The 23,124-nt window shown below is 37.4% G+C and overlaps 1 protein-coding gene across 1 annotated transcript in view; it reads right to left on the bottom strand.

The window, feature by feature from the left end:
• ACER3 (alkaline ceramidase 3) overlaps window positions 1-23,124 on the bottom strand; it is a 141,025-nt gene that overhangs the window by 44,007 nt on the left and 73,894 nt on the right. Inside the window, exons 3-6 of the mRNA XM_066369104.1 lie at window positions 22,168-22,220; window positions 16,025-16,077; window positions 11,306-11,387; window positions 8,519-8,554 (exon numbers count right to left, since the gene is read on the bottom strand). Of these exons, the coding sequence (XP_066225201.1) occupies window positions 8,519-8,554; window positions 11,306-11,387; window positions 16,025-16,077; window positions 22,168-22,220 (224 nt within the window). The remainder of the gene's footprint in view (window positions 1-8,518; window positions 8,555-11,305; window positions 11,388-16,024; window positions 16,078-22,167; window positions 22,221-23,124) is intronic.

The raw sequence follows: 23,124 nt of genomic DNA, 5'->3' as shown, positions 1-23,124 counted from the left end.
TAACTTTACAGTGGAGAGAAGTCTAGGTAGACACTACCTTAAGTAATCATGCTCCAAAATGTTGACAATATACTTTCAAGTGGTTCAGGTTGGGGGGTGGGGGAGTTCTCTGTACTATTTGGGCAACTTTTCTGTAAGTTTGATGTTCTTTAAAAATAAAAATACCATTAAGTCCTCAGTTAAGGTTGTCCACAGATTCTTGAAACTACAGCAAAATGATGTATAATGAAACAAATTTTACCATAGGCTAATTGATATAAATAAGAGTTAAGTTCCTATAGCAACTCATCAATGTCATCATAAAATGGCAAAATGTTATTCAAGGACCTGCTGTATTTAAACAATAATGAATTCGCCTGACCAGGCGGTGGCGCAGTGGATAGACTATAGTAGATAGTCGGACTGGGATGCCAAAGACCCAGGTTCGAGACCCCGAGGTCGCCAGCTTAAGCACAGACTCATCTGGTTTGAGCAAAAAAGCTAACCAGCTTGGATCCAAGGTCACTGGCTCGAGCAAGGGGTCACTTGGTCTGCTGAAAGCCCACAGTCAGGGTACATATAAGAAAGCAATCAATGAACAACTAAGGTGTCACAATGTGCAACGAAAAACTAATGATTGATGCTTCTCATCTCTCCGTTCCTGTCTGTCTGTCCCTGTCTATCCCTCTCTCTGACTCTCTGTCTCTGTAAAAAAATAAATAAATAAATAAACAATAATGAATTCCACATTGACACACAAGAAAAATTATTAACTTCACATTCGAATCTCCTGAGTTTGTAACGGACTCACTTATTCTATTAATGACAATTAATTGTCCAAACATAGTAAAGAACCTCTAACATAAAAAGCCACTGGCTACAGTTGGGGGATCTAGATTTTTATACCATCTGATTACTGCCTCACTATATAACCTTGGATAAGTTACTTCATTTATCTTGGCTTTGGAATACCATTTGTAAAATTAAGGGACTGAACTAGGTGACAGTGGTTTCATATTTCTACAATTATAGTCAAATTAGGGATGTAAGAGACATTTTATTTGGGGAATTAATATAATAGCCTTACATGATAAGGTTGGTGCTTCATATATAATTAAATGCTAGTTTAAATACTAATAAGCTATATGTAGATATTACTATATTTAGTAATACTATAACTATAACTATAAAACATTACACAAGTCTTACAAGGCAATGTGGTCTATTGGTAAAAGCAGTTTTTATAGATATTCAGAGCTGGTTTAAAATCCTAATTCTGCCCCAAGTATACAGCTTCTATTTCATCCTATATAAAATTGACAAAATTATCTGAAACAGATCTTAGCATGTCTTGCCTCTGTCAATGGCAAAAGCATAAGATTCAAACTTTAGCATGACATCCACTGCTTCACAATTTGGTTCCAGTCTTCCTTTCTCATTTTCTGTTCTGCAGAATCTTGTATTGTAGCACAAGATTTTTCCCAAATAGCATTCCCTAGGATACTACTGTGCTGGGAGATGTTAAGAGATATTCTATAAAAAAAGAATCCTACAGTCAAATAAATCCTGCTCAAATCTTCTATGTAAAGCCTTCCTGAAATCCTTCTATAGAAATTAATCTTTTTATCCCCAAAGTACTTTACTTATATTTAACTTCAGAAAGTTTTTAAAATTGATAACTGAATTCTGGTTTACCTAAAGTAAAGCATAGCTATCATATATATTTAACCCTTTGAGTAGTATGAATGTTCATGTACGTCTTCGTGCCTCCTGACATCCAGAGTACAGTTTATTTTAAAAATGTGTAAGGCAACATTAAAAAAGGCAAATGTATGTTCTTCTTGTTTCCATAAATTGGTTATCAAATAAACATAATTTTAAGTTAATAAAACTTTAACTGGAACTAATTTCATTTTTTGAAAAAAAACCTCACTCCCAGAGGTCAGCAAGCATAAAAAAACTCACTACTCAAAGTCTTCACATTTTTTCTAATAAGTTCATCATTGCACTAAAATCTAAATAGTATTTTTCATTCTTTTAAAAAAACATATCTTTCTGATAATAGATTCCAAAATAATCTGCTACAGGGCATTAACACCTCACGGAAAACAATGGGTTTTGAAATGGAAAGATCTAGATTCAACTTCTAGCTCTGCCACTAACTAAGAAACACTGGGCAGATTACTTAACCTTTCTGACTCTCATTTACCTCACCTACACAAAGAAGATGATAATTTCTATGTAGGTTTGTTGATATTTTTAAGTTAATAGGTAAGTCAATCCATATAAACTATAGTATCTGAAAGAATATACAATACTTAGTACCATGATGGCGAACCTATGACACGTGTGTCAGCACTGACATGTGTAGCCATTTTCGATGACACGTGGCCGCATGCGGCCGCATACCAGAGAAGTATGGGGCCGCATACCGAGAAGGACGTTTCATCCTCGGCTCCTGCACGGCCAGGTGCAGGAGCCAAGGATAAAACATTTGCTGTAGTGTAGACCAGTGGTCCCCAGCCCCTGGGCCACTGACTGGTACCAGTCATGTGATACATTTATCCGTCCCACCCTAAAGGCCAGTCCATGAAAATATTTTCTGACATTAAACCTGTCCGTGGCCCAAAAAAGGTTGGGGACCACTGGTGTAGACACTCTGTGCCAAAGGTCTGTAGGCCAAAACAACAGAACTCCAGCACAGAGCATCTAGTTCTGGAACTTCCGGTTAGGCCATTAGGGGATCTTTGACCTCATTTCCAGCTGGCGGAGCAGGGAGCAGCGGAATGCCGGAATGCCGTGGGGGACGCATCTCTGGGGGCCCTGTGATCTCTGAATAAAACCTGCTACTCTGGTCTTTTGGACTCCCATGGATTCCAACAATCTCCATTACCAGCAACCACATAATCACAGCAACCATCATCCAACCTACTGTTCTGGGGTGTCAAGGATTTCTAATTGACCATCATTACTGAGATAAGTGAGGGGAAGGCTGGGAGAGGAGAGGGCCTGTGCTATGGGTGCCATTTCCCGCCATTAGAAATAGCGGCAGCCATCTTAATTTACATAAGATGCAACTTGCAGAATTTCAAGACAGCATCTAGGCTCAGGTGTTTGTCGACTTGAGGTCAAAGCTTGAGAATCTTGAAAGGTGCCACTTGGAGAATCAAGAAGAGTGCCACTACAAACAGGAAATTTGGAGTGCCTGGAACCGATTACCAGACACTTTTAGCACCCTGAAAAATATAGCAATGGCTTTACTCACAATTTTCCCCTCTACGTATTTTTGTGAGGCCTTATTCTCAGCGTTAAATAATATCAAAACCAACAAAAGAAACAGACAAAGTTAGTAGTGCTTGCTTAGGCTTGAAGTGTACAAAATACCAACCTTCAATTGAAGATTTAGCCAATGAAATTCAGCAACAAAAAAGTCACTAATAGGCAGGTTAGTTAAAGAGTTCCCCCTCCCCCTCACTTATCTTAGTTCACAGCACCCCACACAAATTAAATAATATCAAGACCAACAAAAGAAACCTTTTTGGTTTATTAAATACAGTTATATATTGCAATTATACATTTTTGTTATTTAAACTATAAATATTGCGAAATTATGGGGTTTTTTCTCGAAGTGACACACCACCTGAGTTATGCTCGGTTTTTTGGTGAATTTTGACACACCAAGCTCAAAAGATTGCCCATCACTGACTTAGCACATAATAGATATTCAAAAAGGTCAGCTTCTTTTGCTTCTTTTCCATTTGTACTTACATAGTATGATAGTTTCCTTACATCTCTAATTTGTAATAAAATGGCACTAATGGAACATAATAAAATTTAAGTAAATTTGCTTAAGTCCCTGCTTTCAAACTGTTTACATAGTGTGTTCTTTCTTGAAAACCATGAAGGTCAAATTAGAAGGGAGAGTTATAAAATACTGATGTTTCCTGTCTAGAAACAATCTTTAAGAGACATCTACTTTGGCAAGAAGACTTTGAGACATTAGATGACATCTTATCTGAACTATTCAAATACTAATTTGTCAATTAGGTGCTTAAAGAGGGTTTACAAATTTCTTAAGTGTTCTTTTAATCTATTCTCAAATATCCTTTTTTGTTTCCTTATTTAAGATCTATTGGTGTTTCTATCGAATGTGGAGGCTATGTGATTTGTGTATTTTACCCTTTGGAAGGCTTTAAATTAAATAAATAGCATCTGGTTCTCTTTTGGAGATGTCTAGATCATTTTACATTTAATATAGTAAAGGAGAACTATTGTCAATATTTTCTTCCTCTGGGAAGCTAGTCTGATTAACAAGACAATCGCTCTGGTTGTGGCAGATACTTTTAAAGTGTTTATTAACTCCTTCCTTCTAATTGTGTATCACTACTTATCTCTCTAGCCCCAACTCAAATACCTTTCATAAGCTTTCTGTGATCACCACAGGCAAAAATTTCTACATGTCATCTTACATCTCAATATGTACTTTTAGTATCATGCTGTATATTTTTATTGCCTTGTGTTTTTATTATCTTAATTATTTTTATATTATCCTTGTGAAATAATACTTCTTTTTTGGGGAACATTTTACAGATGAGGAAACTGAAAAACAGGCAGAGCAAGAAATTTGTCCATGAGTAATGGAGTGGCAAGAAATGAAGGTGGTTAAGAAATCAAGATTCCAAGCCAGAGCTCCTGTAGGTTTGACCAGCAATTTTCAACCTTCTTCATCTCATGCACATATAAACTAATTATTAAAATTCTGTGGCACACCAAAAAATATAATTTTTGATGATCTGACAAAAAAAAAATAGGTATAATTTTTATTGATGTACAAAAAAAAAAATACGTTGGCCCTGGCCAGGTGGCTCAGTGAATCAGCCTCATCCTAGCACACTAACGTCATGAGTTCAATTCCCGGTCCGGGCACATGTGACAAGCGACCAATAAGTGTGCTACTAAATGGAATGAGTTGATGCTTCTCTCGCTTTCCCTTTCTCTCTCTCTCTCAAATCAATAGAAAAAAAATTTAAAAGATAGTAATTACCTACGCTTTTTGCTCAAAAATGACTATAAAAAAATCAGATGCTGTTGGGCAGATAAAATGTATTATGCTCACTTTTTTAAAGTGGCGCTGCCCACGTGGAGGCCGTTGCCCAGGTGATATTAATGTGTGTCTCTCTGGGCAGGCAGAATCCTTGTAGTCTGGGGCTTGGTTTTGGGATTAAGCCTTTCCCACTCTTTTTGATGTAGGGCGGTACAATCCAATCATGCCTCAGAGAAGTGACTTTGTATTAGAGACTTCCCTGTTTTGTATATTGGATTAAGGGTTTGGATTTCTACACTATAAAATGGGGATGGAGCAGGAGCTTGCGCTCTTGGTTCCTGAGATTATCATTAGAGAGGAGAGCAGAGAAAGGCCACGTGGAGTAGGCCAGGAGAAGCAGCCAAGATGGCGGAGTGCTGAGTGAGATGCCAGTTTGTGTAGAGTTTGTATCTGGGATAAGGAAGAAGATGGGGAACTGAGGAGAATAAGGCTGGTGAGCTAGAAACCTTTGATTCTAGGAAACTCGGATAAGTCAGTTGCTTTGTGAGCACTGAATGTGAGTGGGTTTTGGAGCCCAGTGTGTATTTTTACTTGCCCGCCGGGTACAAGCTAGAATTAAAGATGACAGCCCATCAGTTTTTGGCTCCGTTGTTTCTTTACCGACTGTCCGAATCCAATGCGAACCTGCATGAGACGGGCTGCTGTGATGGTAGCCCTGGCCTTGGCTTCTGGCTTTACAGATGCCTATACTTGTATAATACTATAAGGATTTCTGGTACCATAAATGAATCAATCAGACGCAACCTTACTATGTGACATGACTAATAAGATGCGATTCTATTATATGACTTAAATATTTATGGTTCAAGACAGGACATTCACACTGACGGCTATTGTTGCATTGGCTGTTATTTTCTGCTTGACAATCTAAGGGAAAAAAGGTCAGTGCCCCTGATTAAATAGTTAGGTATTGCATGTTTTAAAAATTCTGATGGCACACTAGTTGAAAACTCACTAGATTAGACAATGTTGTTTTTCCCTCCTTTTCCATTATTTTTAAGATCTTGAAAGTTACTGCAAATCTTGTCATAAACTCCAAAACAATTTTCCACTTAAAAATTCCAAAATAATTTTTCTAAGTTTCTATATATATGGATAACATCAACAGTCATATAAAAGAATGAAAGCAATACTCCAAACTTTTACAAATAGAAGAATTTCAGAAAAAGCAGTTTCCTTTTAAGAACGATACTCAGCAAATAAGTAGGGATAAAAAAATTTTAAGCCATAAGTACAAATAGAAAGTTTCAATTTTAGTTACTTACCAGGATCAGCATAGGATATTCTAGATTAGATATTTGAGGCAAAGCCCTCTTTAAATAAAGCTTTACAAAATAGCAAGAAATACCATTATATCACAATAGTGGGCCATGTTTTTAAACTTGTTTTTTAATACTAGAGTAAGTAATAATTCAGCTATCTGCAATAGATGTACTTTGTAATCCTCTCCAGTCATCTTAGCAGACTGTGCTCTTGTCTACATTAGCACTGCCTTTACTTATTTATTACAAGACATATATTAGTACAAATATTTTTTTTACAAGTCTATGTCCTGACCAGACAGTGAACACCTTGAGACCAGCAGCCATATCTTATTTGCCTTGGTAATGAAGATTAGTTAATGCTTACTATTTACTATGTGCTAAGGGTTTTTTATATGCATTATCTCATTTAATCATCAGACAACTTTAAGAGATTATACCAATTTTAGGTGGTATAATAAGCTTCTTAAAAATAGGGACCTCTCTATTTCATTTACGTGGCACTTAAAAAGCTCTAAGAAGTCCAGTAATTTGTTTAGGGTACACAGCTAGTAAGTATAGAGACTAGACTAGAATCCAGGTCTGTCTGACTATAGTTTTACTCTAATGCCTCTTAAATTCCAACTTCCAGCTCAAAATTTGGGACTGAGAAGGTACACAGTGGATATCATATCTGTTGAATGAATGAGTATGTTCAACCTTCAGATTGCTTATCCACTATATCCTAGTATTGCCCTACTTCTTCACTTCTCTATCCTGATTTTTTCATCTCTAAGCCTAGTATATAAGCCATAGCTATAAGCTTTCATTTTGTCTCCCTTCCTATCAACAAACATTCCACTATACTTAGAGAAGAAAATATTTAATACTAGAAAAACACATGGAAATTGCAGCATGGGAAATTATATGAATAGTTTTTTACTTTTATTACATAATGTCAAATAGGTCTAAAACACAAAATGAAAAATGATGGCCATAAACTTACAAAAATTAACCTCAAACTTCCAAATTTTGTTTTTTTGTGGTTGACTTTTCTTTCTTATAAAAGCAAACAAAAATTTTATAAAAACTGAACTACTTTTCATATACATACCCTTACTTCTTCATTTTTTACATTGTATCAATAAATCTTTCTAAATAATGACATCACTTCAAGTTATAATAAACAGGGAAGTGAGTGAAGGTGTCCTCTCTTGTAATGTTCACTTTAATATGTCTACTTTCAGCTGGCCTGCAGAGAAGCAAGGCACAATAATGTGGTTTTGTAATTTAAAAAAGAAAATTTCAGTTAGATGATTATTGTCTGGCTTCAGTTTTAAAAGTTATAGAAACATTTACTTATTATATAGACACAATATATTTTAAAACTATAAGGCCTCTGATACTCCTGAAATGTGTGTTTATTTATTTTTATTTTATTTATTTTTATTTGCTAGTTTGTTAAGAGAATGGTGACAGGAGTCAAACATATCTAGGTTGTGATCTTGGCTCTGCCTCTTAACAACTATGTAAACATGGGGCAAATTACCTAATATTTCTGAGCTCATTTCCTTTATAATATAGACAAATAATCCCTACTTTGCAAGACTGCTGGGGAGATTAGTCTGTGTAGTAATGAGCATAGTGCCAGGCACATGTTCAATAAACAATAGCTCTCTTTAGTTAGGGTCTGCTATTTTATTTTATTCTGGTTTCAGTATGGGATGCACTGAAATAATTATTTACTACAGTAAAGTTTGTTTTTGCTTCCCTCAATTTAAGTAACCTTCCATCCCTTAAAACTATTATAATATATATTAGGGAAAAATATAATATTCAAGGAATTTTCAATTTATCTTCTCTAGAAAATAATGTCATAAAAAAGACATATATGTATATGCATAAGACTTCCTGTTGTTTTCAGCTTGTAAGAGCAATGCTGCCTCTTAATTACTAGCCACCAACACAACCAGGTGGGCCTGGGCATTGGCTGTTCCAGGGAGATTCCTGTTACCTACCGTTGGCTCCTACAGACATTTGAGTTTGCAACCTCTGATTTCAACATTGAATTTTCTTAGGATATTTATGATTTCATTTTCAAAAGTTGTATCTATATATTATTTACCAGAAAAGGAAAACACAAGGCAGGCAAATATTTTTAACAATCAAATGTGTAATAATTTTTAAGAATTACCTGATGGAACACAGGTTCTTTTACCTTAAGGTAAACCTGCAAAATAATAAAACACAATGAATAAAGTGCATTATGGAGGTGAAAAGAAAACCTATTCCAACAATTCTGCAAATCCCAAACTTTTCCTACTTCTCTAAGTCTGTTACTTAGATCTGACTCCAGCCATATGAAACCAATCAGATTAGGTGGCATGACACAGGAGGACTAGTACCTAAGGTGGGTCTCCCCAAAAAGGACTAGTACTTAAGGTGAGTCTCCCCCAGTGCTAGCTTTATCATGGTAAACTGCATGTTTCAAAACTGTTGTGGATGGCCCTGGCCGGTTGGCTCAGTGGTAGAGCATCGGCCTGGTGTGCAGGAGTCCCGGGTTGGATTCCCGGCCAGGGCACACAGGAGAAGCGCCCATCTGCTTCTCCACCCCTCCCCCTCTCCTTCCTCTCTGTCTCTCTCTTCCCCTCCCGCAGCCAAGGCTCTATTGGAGCAAAGTTGGCTCAGGCGCTGAGGATGGCTCCATGGCCTCTGCCCCAGGCGCTAGAATGGCTCTGGTTGTAACAGAGCAATGCCCCAAATGGGCAGGCTGTCGCCCCCTGGTGGGTGTGCCGGGTGGATCCCGGTCGGGCGCATGCGGGAGTGTCTGACTGCCTCCCCATTTCCAACTTCAGAAAAATACAAAACAAAAACAAAAACAAAAAAAACTGTTGTGGATGACTCTGGCCTCTTGGCCTCTGCATGAACATGGAGGAGGGGCAAAGATGCACAGACACTCCTGACAACTGAAGAAGTTATACCTGATAGCCCTGTAGCAGATCTGTTCTACAGAAGAAAGAACACTGGCCTTACAGTTAGAGACACAAATTAAATTTCAGACTCTGTCACTTACTTGCTACATGCTTTGAGCAAGTAAGTGTAAGTAGCATTACAACCAAAAAAAACCTAATTTTTTCCTTACCTGGATAACGGGAATAATAGTGGTGAGGAATAAGAAGCTAAAATATGTGAAAGTGTCTAGCATAACAGGTGTATAGTAACTGAAAATATTTAAAACATTTGGAAACTTCTACTTCCCAAAACCTCTAACTCACTTGCCTAGATGTGTTCCCAGTTACACAAACCCTAGTTTTAGGCTCCAATGTCATGTGGGTGATTAAATTCAATGCCTTTTCAAGATTTAGCATGCATTTATTGCATTATAGGACTACACCTTTAAAATGTCATGGCAGAGAGAAATCAAACTTCAAATCATAACCTTAAAGTAACTCCCACCACTTACAAGACAAAATCCAAATTTCAAAGCCTTCCATGATCTCACTCCTGCCTTCCTGTTCAGCTTCACTGCTCTCCTCTTGCCATTTTTTTCATTCCAGGCTCCAGGAAGTACAGTGCTTCCCAATGTGAGTTTCATGCTTCTGTATCTTTAAACGTGCTGCTCTTGACTTTGTTCAGAAATCCTCCCCTGCTGGCAAACACTCATCCTTCAAGATTTAGTTTTAAGCCCTGGCCGGTTGGCTCAGTGGTAGAGCATCGGCCTGGCGTGCAGAAATCCCGGGTTCGATTCCCGGCCAGGGCACACAGGAGAAGCGCCCATCTGCTTCTCCACCCCTCCCCCTCTCCTTCCTCTCTGTCTCTCTCTTCCCCTCCCGCAGCCGAGGCTCCATTGGAGCAAAGATGGCCTGGGCGCTGGGGATGGCTCCTTGGCCTCTGCCCCAGGCGCTAGAGTGGCTCTGGTTGCAACAGAGCGACGCCCCCTGGTGGGCAGAGCGTCGCCCCCTGGTGGGCGTGCCGGGTGGATCCCGGTTGGGCGCATGCGGGAGTCTGTCTGACTGTCTCTCCTGGTTTCTAGCTTCAGAAAAATACACACACACACACACAAAAAAGATTCAGTTTTAACTATACCTCTTTCTTGAAGCCTTTTCTGATCTTTTCTCTATTCAGTAAAAGCAACCACTCACCTTCCTCTGTACCATCACTACCCATGTATATACGGTTCTATGCCTATGGACAATGTAGTAGTCAATTTAAAAATGCTTCACTGCACTCTTGCCCAAGGGCCTGGCAAACTCCAAATCAGTTAAACCCCAGCTTAAGTGCCTTCTCTGTGGTGCTTTCCTGGACCCACTCAAGCAATCTTCATTGATACTCCTTCATCTATCTCATCATTGTATAACTACTTTTCACCTCTATTATTGCAATTATCATCTTCTGAAGCAATTCTTTGGTTATATGTTTGACTTCCCACTAGAATGTACTTCTCAAGCATAGAAACTGCTTCTTAGTCATCTTTATATATTCTACTGCCTGATATGGTAGGTTTGCAATAAAAATTTGTTGAAATGAGTATCTCTTTATTTAAAATGCAATTCCTGTGAGGTGGGGAAAAAGCATTCAGGTTGGATCACAAGTGACCACGTATCTCAACTTATCAGAAAAAGGTTTAAAAAATAGTCATATTAGGCTCAATAGAGCAGAGCCAATCTCTCTCTCTCTCTCTCTCTCTAACAAATAGGAGGCATTATATCCATCCATGACAAAAAGTTCATTTTTTCCCATTTCTACTAAATATGAGCCTTTTGATTTTCCCATATTCTTTTAAACCAGAGTTTTAAAAAGTTGTTTCAACTTTTTGTTGAGAAATAACACCTACCCAGGAAACAAAGAAGCAGTATCTGAGTTTTGTTTAGAAATATTCCAGTTTGAACAGCATGAAGCAAACACTGGAAGCAAAATGTGCCAAATTCCATAAATGGTTAGTTCACATTAAGCAATCTGTTAGAAACAAAATATGACTTACTGTGGTTACTATTAAACTGAATAGAACTAAGGTAAAAAGCAGATGGTAGTTTACTGAGTTCTTGATCTTGAAACACTCAAACCTTAAAAACAAAGAGAGAGAAAAATAAAATTGCTTTAGAATATATAACTAGGAAAACAAATAGAATACTGTTTTACCACTTGCACACAAGCCTCGGGGTCTAGTGATGCCCATCATTTCTTCCCATCCATACTCTCATCTTAGAGAACTTGTACTGTCTACAGCCTCCAAGAGACTAGAAGGCCCAGGAGTAGGCACCTTACTTAAAATGGGCCAATGAGAGGCTATCACCTAAAAATTTGGAGTTTAATAGCTGGAGACTCAATCAATTAAATATTGAGAGTCAAAGTATAAAACCATATGGATTTTAAGTCTGATACTGATAACAGAGCAACTAAATTGCATGAACACGTAGATGAATGAGCAGAGAAGTGGTCTGCAGGGAGAGGAAGATAAAACAGACATAATGACTTTAAACCATGTGGAGAGGAAGGAATGGAGAAAAGAGGGAGGGAGAGAGTCAAGTTGTCCTTCCAGTCTAATGAGGTTATACTTCCTGATGTTGGGTTACACATAATTTCCTCATGTCCTTACAATAAGTAAATCTCTCTTAACTCAAGCTAGCTTGAGTAGGTTCCTACATCTTGCAACTAATGATCCTAAACTAAGACAAACTATTATAGAATATATCACTCTATTATAATCATCTCTTTACATATGTGTCTCCCTAACCAGACTATGAATTCCCTGGGTATAGCAATAAAATCTTTTTTCCTATATCTAGTCACTAGGATAGTTTCTGACACAGAGAAAATATTCAGTAAATAAGGAAATATGAATAAATATCGTGCCCATGAATTAAGTATCCAACCTTTGAACCTGTTTTATTTTATTTTTTTATATTTTACTTATTCATTTTAGAGAGGAGAGAAAGAGAGAGAGAAGGGGAAGGAGCAGGAAGCATCAGCTCCCATATGTGCCTTGACCAGGGAAGCCAGGGTTTTAAACCAGTGACCCCAGCATTCCAGGTCAATGCTTTATCCACTGCGCCACCACAATGAACCTATTTTGGTACAAGCAGCAGAAGAGTTCTCTTAGTTGATGAATAAATTGGCTGTGGGAATTTGATCCAACTCCTATCTCCTTATCTGTAAAGAAAGGGTGGTAGCCCAGATGATTTCTAAGATCTTTTATCTTTAAATTCTGGAACTTGGTAACTTAGTAAAAACAGCTTATCTGAAGGTTTTTAATTTTTTTTTATTTCCTGACTTTAGAAAGAGAGGAAGGGAGAGAAAGGAAGAGATAGACACATTGATCTGTTCCTGTATGTGTCCTGACTGGAGATGAAAACGGCAATGTCTGCTTCAGGACGATGCTCTAATCAACTAAGCTATCCATCCAAGATCGAAGGTATTTTTCTAGATCAGGACAGCAAACTAGAGTCCAAGGGCAACTTCTTAGCCTAAGGCTGTTTTTTTTCTTGTAAATAAAATTTTACTGGGACACAGTCACAGCCATTTGATTATACAGTGTGTCCGTAAAGTCATGGTGCACTTTGACCGGTCACAGGAAAGCAACAAAAGACGACAGAAATGTGAAATCTGCACCGTATAAAAGGAAAACCCTCCCAGTTTCTGTAGGATGATGTGGCAGCATGTGCGCATGCGCAGATGATGACATAACACAGTGTATACAGCAGAGCAGCCACAGCCATGCCAGTCCAGATGTGGATGGTACAGAGGAAAGTTCAGTGTATTCTGGGCTCGCTAAATTCGAATCCGTGATCAAAGTGCAACATGAATATTAGTGTGTTTATAACGAAGCGCCACCACATAGGAATAACATTACTTGGTGGGATAAGCAGTTGAAGGAAACCGGCAGTTTGGTGGAGAAACTCCGTTCTGGTAGGCCATCAGTCAGCGACGAGTCTGTAGACACTATACGGGATAGCTACCTAAAAAATCTGTGTGTTAGCCCACATTGAACTGCACTGAACAGGTATGAAACTGGGAGAGTTTTCCTTTTATTTGGTGCAGATTTCACATTTCTATGGTCTTTTGTTGCTTTCCTGTGACCGGTCAAAAGTGTACCATGACTTTACGGACACACTGTATATCTTCCATGCTACAATAGCAATGTTGAAGAGGAACAACAGAGACCATAAAGCACACAAAGCCAAAAATAATTACTGTCTAGCCATTTACAGAAAATAATTTCAGAAGAACCCTTTAAATAATTTATTTTTTGAACTATTCTGAGTTTTACATATCTTTAGAAGATATTCTTTTTTTTTTTCTTTTTGTGAGAGAGAGAGACAGGAAGGTAGAGAGATGAGAAGTATCAACTCGTAGTTTTGGCACTTCAGTTCATTACTGTACTTCTCATATGTGCCTTGATGGTGCGGGCGGGGGCTCAGGCTGAGCTAGCAACCTTTGGGCTCAAACCAGTAACCATGGGATTATGCTGATGATCCTATGCTTAAGCTGGCGACCCCACATCAGGCCAGATGAGCCTGAGCTCAAGCCGGCGATCTCGGATTTCAATATTGGGACCTCAGTGTCTCTGGTTAATGCTCTATTTACTGTGCTGCCATCTATCAAGCTAGAAGATATTATTTTTATTGATTTTTTTCTTTAAGAAATAAAAGAATGGAAGGGGTAAGGAAAGAGAGAGAGAGAAACTCTGATTTGTTGTTCCACTTATTTATGCATCCACTGGCTGATTTTTTTTTTTTTTTTTTTTTTTTTTTACAGAGACAGAGAGAGAGTCAGAGTGAGGGAAAGACAGGGACAGACAGACAGGAACGGAGGGATGAGAAGCATCAATCATTAGTTTTTCGTTGCGCATTGCGACACCTTAGTTGTTCATTGATTGCTCCCTCATATGTGCCTTGACCGCGGGCCTTCAGCAGACCGAGTAACCCCTTGCGTGAGCCAGCGACCTTGGTTCCAAGCTGGTGAATTTTTGCTCAAACCAGATGAGCCCACGCTCAAGCTGGTGACCTCGGGGTCTTGAACCTGGGTCTTCCGCATCCCAGTCTGACGCTCTATCCACTGCGCCACCGCCTGGTCAGGCACACTGGCTGATTCTTATATGTGCCCTGACAGGGAATCAAACTGACAACTAAGGCTCATGGAGATGACACTCTAACCCAGGGGCAGTCAACCTTTTTATACCTACCGCCCACTTTTGTATCTCTGTTAGTAATAAAATTTTCTAACCGCCCACTGGTTCCACAGTAATGGTGATTTATAAAGTAGGGAAGTAACTTTACTTTATAAAATTTATAAAGCAGAGTTACAGCAAGTTAAAACATACAATAATAATTACTTACCAAGTACTTTATGTCGGATTTTCACTGTTTGGCAGAATAAATCTTTATAAAACAACTTACTATAGTTAAATCTATCTTTTTATTTATACTTTGGTTGCTCCACTACCGCCCACCATGAAAGCTGGAATGCACACTAGTGGGCGGTAGGGACCAGGTAGACTACCACTGCTCTAACAAACTGAGCTATCTGACCAGGGCTAGAAGATATTCTTGAGCAAGCAATGATGATTGGTCATATTGGAAAGAATCAGATAACCATCTATAAGGTGTCAGATATGTCTTAAGTATTAGTGCTAGAAGCCAGCATATATATATATATATATATACACACACACACACACACACACACACACATACTTAGAAGGTAAGGTTATTAATCTTTTAGTTCAATTTCCAACTCTATCACTTACTAACTGTAAGCCCTTAGGTAAGTCACCTAGACATAAGTTCTGCTAATATCTATGGATGAAAAAGCAGTTCTATGGAAAGTAACTTCATGAATGATATGATCATAAATTCCTAAATGGTCAGGTCATGGTGGGTAGTAACAGCCTAGGCATATAATTTTTAGTAAAAGGTTTGTCTTTGCCTTAAGAGAGCCCGGTCCATTGTTTCTGTGTAGCTAGGTTAACATACCTTTGAAATAAACTTAACCACCATAAGAAAGCACATAATCTTGCAAACTATCCTATTATCCAATCTCTGCCTTGCTTTTTCTCACAGTTATGTAAGAGACTTCCTTAGTCCCCACCTTCATTCCAAATGCACAAAGAAACTGCAAAACTCATTCTCATCATTCTCAGAACATATGAGATATGGCTTCCCAATAATTTTTGTCTGTTTTGGATCAAATAAACTCATCAAAATTCTCTACAGGTTGGAACACTTCTTATGTCAACATATCCTTAGACAAATTACTAAATCTCATGTGCTTTTCAATTCATCATCTATAATATGTAAGTCATCTTACACAACTGTGAGAATTAGAGATGACTTAGTATCTCTAGAACAATTACAGGTACAAAGTAGATAAATATTTTTATGACATAATATATAAAATGTTTGTCTAAATATGTATATATTCATAACTCAAGAAAAGGCAAATTATGCAAGTTAAGTCAAAATTTAAGTAAGAGTCCACATAAATTAGCTAGAGGGTATTGAGATCACAAAAGCTAATAAACAACATTATTATTATAACTTCCCAGAGATATATTCTACCTTAAGATCACAAATATTATAATCTACACTATTATAATCTCTCAGTAATATTAACTGAGTTAATTATATAAATTAATTCACTATGAGGCCAATATGAATTTTAAAATATATCAAACAACTAAACTTTAAACTTAAATACTTACATGCAGTACACAAATATACAACAGCTGTAAATCATTGGGAGTTCATCCAATAGCTATAAGAAACAAAGACAGATAACAGGACACGAATGTTATATAGAGCTGCAATTATTGTGTAAATCAAAATAAAACAGCCTGACCAGGTGGTGGCACAGTGGATAGAGCATCGGACTGGGATGTGGAGGACCCAGGTTCGAGATCCCGAGGTCACCAGCTTGAGCACGGGCTTATCTGGTTTGAGCAAGGCTCACAGCTTGAGCCCAAGGTCTCTGGCTTGAGCAAGGGGTCACTTGGTCTGCTATAGCCCCCCCAGCCAAGGCACATACGAGAAAGTAATCAATGAACAACTAAGGTGCTGCAAGGAAGAATTGATGCTTCTCATCTCTCTCCCTTCCTGCTGCCTGTCTGTCTCTGTCCCTCTCTCTGACTGTCTTTGTCACAAAAAATAAAATAAAACATCCTGATTAAAACAGTCACCTCATTATTTAATATCTTTTACTAATTCTTTTATATATTTATCATCTAATTTACCCTGAATGTGTTCTAGTTTATTATTTTTGAATAAACACATTTATTCATCACTCTGTCCTAATGTACATATACCTAAGTAGAATGCAGGGCTCACTGGGCAGCTCAGATCATTTGGTAAAACAAACTATAATATCATACTCCCAAGAAAGAATGATGTCCATCATCTACAGGTCTGTGGGTCCTATCAGTATTCTTTTGCATTTCTGCCCTTTCCTATGGCACTTAAGGTGAATAAAATGTTCACTGATACACATAAGAAGTATTAATGGTCAGGGAAGTCATTTGGTTAATCTAAGTAACCTATTTTTCTGAAAAATAATATTATTAGCAATAATATTATTATAATTATTATTATATTAATAATTATTATAGCTATTATGTATTAAACTACAAGCAACATACTAAGCTAAGTGTTATAGATAGGTTATTGCTAATCCTTAAACTGATCCTATAACCAATCCTCTGTATGCTTTGAAGAGAGAAAGCATAGATGTGGGAGATCTAGCCAGGAGGTTACAAAAGCCCAGGCTAAGGAAAGCTGCTAATCAGATTAAGGTAGCAGAATTAGGAATAGATGTAAGTGAACAGGCTTGAGAAATATTTGAAAAGTAAAATAAACAGGGATTTGTGCTTGACTTGAAACAAAGGTGAGGGAGAAGACACAGCCAAAGATGATTCCTCAGGGTTTTGCCTAAACACTTCAGATGGTGGTAGTACAGTTTACTGAAACTGAAAACAGAGAAAATTACAAGAACAATTTTCAACATGTTGAGTTTGGGGTACCTGTGAAATAGCTAGGTGAAAATACCAATCAAGCAACTAGAAATTCAAATCTGTAGCTGAAAAGAAAGGTCTGGACTCCAGATGTTGCCTGCTTGTTTGTTCACTTCTTTATTTATATTTATTTATTTAAATAACTAAATTGAACTGAGCATACGTTAAAAGAGCACAGACTTTAAAATCTGGGTGACAGAAATAGAACAGTCTTACTTCAAAACCATAACTAGCAAAGTTATGACTGGTAAAAGAGCACAGAGTTCCAGAGAGGGGTGGGGTGTGAATCTGAAGATGAGTCTGAGAGGGAGGCGGGAGCCAGATCCCAAAGCCTGTGGTTCAAATTTATGAGCTTGAACTATAAAAAGTGACATGCTGGGAAAACAGGATTGTATTTTATGAATCTTATCCCCAGCACTTGTAAAAGCCTAGCAAAGCCTAGCTCAAAGAATGAAAACAATTAGTTTTGTTTATAGGAAGAGTACTTCTGCTCCAGTGTGACAAATGGATAGGGAGGCAGGAACACCAGTCAGGAGCAATTATAGGAATACAGGTTGGAGATGATGGATTAAGGTAGTGGCAACTGATATAGCCAGAGGTAGATGTATCTAAGAGTTATGAAAGTTGAATCAAGAGGTTTCAGTGATTGTTCAAAGGTGAGAAAGTAGGAAAAACTGAAGATGAATCACAGGTGTAAGATGATTACATTCACTGAGATAGTGAACAAAGGAGAAAGAAAGGTAGGTAGTATTTATAACCTGAACATGTTGTTTAGATTATACAATATGAATTAGTTTACATTATTACTTAACATTTAAGCTATTTTTATTTTTGTATTATAAATAGTTATAGGTGAGCAGACATTTTTCTTTTGGTTTTATTTTCTGGGATAGATAAATTTATTTTTACTTATGAGAAATAGATAAACACATTCATTTTTTTACTTGCATTTTTTCTAATATCAAAACATATGCTCAGTACAGAATACATGAAAATAGTAGAAAAACACAAATAAAAAATTAAGAAATTGCCTTTAATTTTATCTTCCCCAAGATTATAACTAACTATATTTCAGGTAATGAAAACAAAAAAGAATGAGCTGAATGAGTAAATAAATGAAAAAAGTCTGGGAGAAGACTTCTAAAAACTTAAAGCAAAGCCTTTGTACTCCTGCCACCATCAGTGTAAAACACGGTCCTAAAACAGGTAAAGCTAATAAAAGAATACAAAACAAAATGTGGGCCCTAATCTTTCCTTTAACATTCTGTATAATTTAGTCAAGTCACTTCCCGAGCTTCAGCTATTTCTCATTTATAAAATTTGTAGATTGGACTAAATTTTAAAAATATCTTCTAATATTAAAGTTCAGTGATTTTAAATTGTCCTTTGGCACTTTTCACCCCTTTTCTGAAAGCCATCTGCTCATTCCTGGTGTCTCTATCTCTTCTCTAATGTTTCCCTCAATCCCATTCCCAAATGCACTGCTCTTGGCTGGTTGCCACAAGAATGTGACACATTAATCCTGAGAAAAGAGTTAGTAAGAGCTTAAAATATTATCCTTCCCAAGGGTACACATAACTTAATAGTACTCAAAGAAATGAATCATTAAAAATGGGTCAAGAATGATGGTTTCAGATGTTCTGACTGGCTGAAGAAAAAGGAAAGAAACTAATATTTACTGAACACTTATTTACCAGATGCTACGCTGGCACTTTCACATATGCCAATCAAGTGATCCTCATAATACTCCTGTTACAGGTATTATTAGACCCATTAGATGAGAAAACTAAGGCTCAGAAAGATTAAGTGACATACATATCTTTCCTCAAGTAGCTAGTGAAGGGGTAGGATCAGAACTGGAACCCAAGCAGTCACCCAAGAATAAGAAATCTGAAGAAAATCTAAATCCAAGCTCTAAATCATTATTAAGACAGAACTGGCAATATTTTGCTTGAGCTCACTTTAGGCAGAGCTGGGTTTCCAATATCTCTGTTGCTACAATAAGCTAAATTCTGGCTGGCAGAATGGTTTACTCATGACCAGAGCCAGGTAAGTGGCAGTACTGCCATTTCTTTTTTCTTTCTTTCTTTTTTTTTGGTAGTACTGCCATTTCTTTCCTTCAGTGATTGTGTATAACAAATGATAACCTAACATAGCTGAGTCAAATTTATCCTGAAAGGAGATAACACGGGGAGCCTGCAAGGAATATTCATGATTATTTAATGTTTAGATTAAAGAGATGGAGAAGTCCTTCAATATTGATGATTCTTCCCTCCTCCTCAATCATTGGAAAAATGGGTCATGTCACTTCTGCCCAGTTAGAGAGCACATAAAATCACAAAAGGGGAAGAAAATAAAGCATATGTATAATTAAGATGATAAAACAGTACTATAATAATGATAAAGCACAGGATGAAAGATCTCAGGATCAAAGGCCATCTTCTCCACCCAAATGCTGTGTTATCTTGCTAACAACCTTGCCAACAATTGAGTTTATATACAAATCAAAGTGTGGCCCATCTCTGCTCAAAATCCATTAATGGCTCACAGGGATGAAGTCCATGAGGCTTAAATCTGTTCTGTGGTTAGTTTCCCAAACTACATTATCTGCCATGTAGTTCAATACCTGCCTAAAGCAGGTACTCAATAATTTAACAAATGTTAGCTATTATTACTAGTGGCACTATCACCATCATCATCACATACTCCTAGTCCATGGCTATAACCATGATGTACTACTTGCAGTGCCCTGAGATGCCAGCCATATTATCATATCCCTATGGGTTCTAGTTGGTCTGGCAAATTCCTATTTATCTTTGACAATGCAACTCAAATGTGTTTGACTCATCTGTGTGAAACCCATTCTCTGATCTTCCTACCCTAAATAATTAATTTCTCTTTCTATTTCCACAGGGACCTGTATGTCCCTTTATCACTGCATTCACTAGTGTATTATCTTCACTCCTAGACTCTGAGGAAAAAACAATGTCATCTTTACCTATGCATACCTGTTGTCCAAGTACCAAATACAAAATTCTGTAGTAATGAACTACAACATAATTTAAAAGTAATGAAACTGTTTGTCCAGCCTATACTTGGGAAACTCCAAGGACAGAAGATTCAAGATCTCCCAAGGCAGCCTTTATCATCTACTGCCTGAGACAATTCTTCCCTATGGACCACACAGAATAAGTCTAAAACACTTATGTAGTGTTATGTGGCAGTCCTGTGATATAAATAGGGGATATACCAAGGTCAATCAGAAAGAATTCCTACTTTTTTTTTTTTTTTACAGTCCCTGCTCATAGGTAACTCACATTATGATAAAGAAGTTAAATACATAAATATAGTATTTATAAATCAACATTGATAACAGCAGTAATAGAGATGCCCAGAGTGCTATGGGAGAATATATGAAGGGTACCTATTCTGCCCAGGGACCCTGGAAGGCTTCCTAGAAGGGCTGCCACCTTGCCTGAGACTTTAAAGAACAAACAGAAATTGTCCACAGGAGACTGGAAAATGCTATAGGGCCAGACATGAACAAATGCATAGAATAGAGTCTGGAATTTAGAGCTGAGTGTGGGTCACTGAGCATGTTTTCTCTTCTTCCATCTAAATCTAGTCATGTATCATATAATGACATTACATTCAATTGTGGAACACATATACAACAGTGGTCCCATAAGATTATAATAGAAGATTAAAAATTCCAATCACCTGCCAGACTGGTGGTGGCACAGTCAATAGAGCATCGACCTGGAACACTGAGGTCCCAGGTTCAAAACCCCAAGGTCGCCAGCTTGAGTATGTGATCATTAATATAATCTCAATGTTGCTGGCTTGAGCCGAAAGATTGCCATTTTGAGCAAGGGGACCCTGGCTTGGCTGGAGTTCCCCACCCCCACCCCCATCAAGGTATGTATGAGAAGCAATCAGTGAACAACTAAAGTGACACAACGAGTTGATGTTTCTCATCTCTCTCCCTTCCTGTCTGTCTCTCAGAAAAAAAAAAAAAATCCTATTACCTAGTGATGTTGTAGCCAAACTAATGTCAGCACATACATTACTCATGTTTGTGGTAATGCTGGTGGTGTAAACAAACCTACTGCACTGCCAGTTGTATGAAAACATAGCACACACAATTAACAGCAGTAGGGTTTCCATCTAGGTTTATGTAAGTTCACCCAATGATATTTGCACAACAATGAAATCATCTGACAACACATTTCTCAGAACATATTCCAATGTTAAGCACTTCATGACTATATTCCCAGTTCTTCCCCCTCAGGCATTATGACTAAGCTTTTAGCTCTTTCACCATTCTGGTGTCTTTCATTTGAACACATGCTAGGTTAGTCCTCAGAACTGAGTGTAACATTCTTATCACAATCTGATCAACATATAGTAGAGAAGCCTATCCCTTCCCTACACTCAGATGCCTAGTCTTGACTGACATCTTGTCTCAGCACATTCATCCAGTTGTTTCTTCACATATATAAGACAGATAAATAAATAGATAAAACAGGCTTGATAAAACTTGAGATGTCTCTATGGGATTCTGTTCTTTAATCCTGCTCTAAAATTGGACATACACAGAAGTGGTCAAAAAGTTACACTCGTTACTTGTTATGGACAATTTATCTGTTTGCCTCTTAACTTCACTGAGTCACTCTAGATACTTTGGCCTGAAGTAAAAACTCCAGAGATTACTAATCTTATTTTTTCTTTTTTTCCAGTTTCTTGTCTCAACCATCCTCTGGTAATGTGCTCTTTTCTCAAATTTGAAGAATCTCTGGATTAGAAGATATAAGCATTTAGTCAATTTTGTAGTTACTGACCTGCATTTCATATTTCAGAGTCATGTGGAAGCACCAGGATCCCATTCCTACCACTGAAATTAAAACAAACAAACAAAACAATTAGCATCAAATTCTTTGGAGGGGGCTAGAGTGACTTGAGAAGACAACAGGAGAGACACTTCAAAGCACTGAGCTTTAAGAACAAAGTTTACGAAATCTTGTGTCAGGATATAGAGACCTTGCATAAGCTTTATAATGAATGAAATTTTGGTTTAGAAAAAAACAAATATAATATAAGTTCTCTTAAATTCTCTCCAGTACAGGAATTACTAGTTTAATCAATAGTCTTCATTCTTTCTATAAAATACATTATCTGATGCTCAGGGTAAGCTTTAATGCCATAGCTGGTTAGCTACTCCTTAGTACTTCCTTGATGTTGATCCAAATAGCTGAAATGATTTATTTTATTTAGTGCAAGTATGCTTATTGAAAGCCAGTCAGTTATGTTTATTCCCAAATGTTAGTGCCACTGTATTTAGTTATCAGAATTATGACTTCATAAAGAGAGCTGCTATTTCTACAAAAAACTATTTCATTTATTTGTTTGTTTATTGAGAGACTGACTTATTGCTCCACTTATTTATGCATTCATTGTTTGATTCTCGTATGTCCTGATCAGGGATAGAACCCACAACCTTGGTATACAGGGATGATGCTCTAACCAACTGAGCTACCTGGCCAGGGCTACAAAAATATTTTAAATGCTTAAAATACTCAATAAGTGAGTTGCTAATAAAAACTGCTGTTGAATTAGATGTGGATAAGGTATCTGTTATAGATTAGGAAAAATAGTAAAAATCTAAGATTCTGTATTCATGTCTCAAAGTTCTTCCCAAATGCCTCTATTTTAAATAAATTGTTTTCATTTCAGGCTCCAGCCTAAAACACTGAAACACAAGCTAAGGCCACAGGAACCAGAAGAGGAACCATTACAGC

This window comes from Saccopteryx leptura, chromosome 1 (assembly GCF_036850995.1).
Source record: "Saccopteryx leptura isolate mSacLep1 chromosome 1, mSacLep1_pri_phased_curated, whole genome shotgun sequence".
Lineage (NCBI taxonomy): Eukaryota > Metazoa > Chordata > Mammalia > Chiroptera > Emballonuridae > Saccopteryx > Saccopteryx leptura.
The sequence above is the reverse complement of the archived record's forward strand: the minus strand, read 5'-3'. Positions and strand labels throughout refer to the sequence as shown.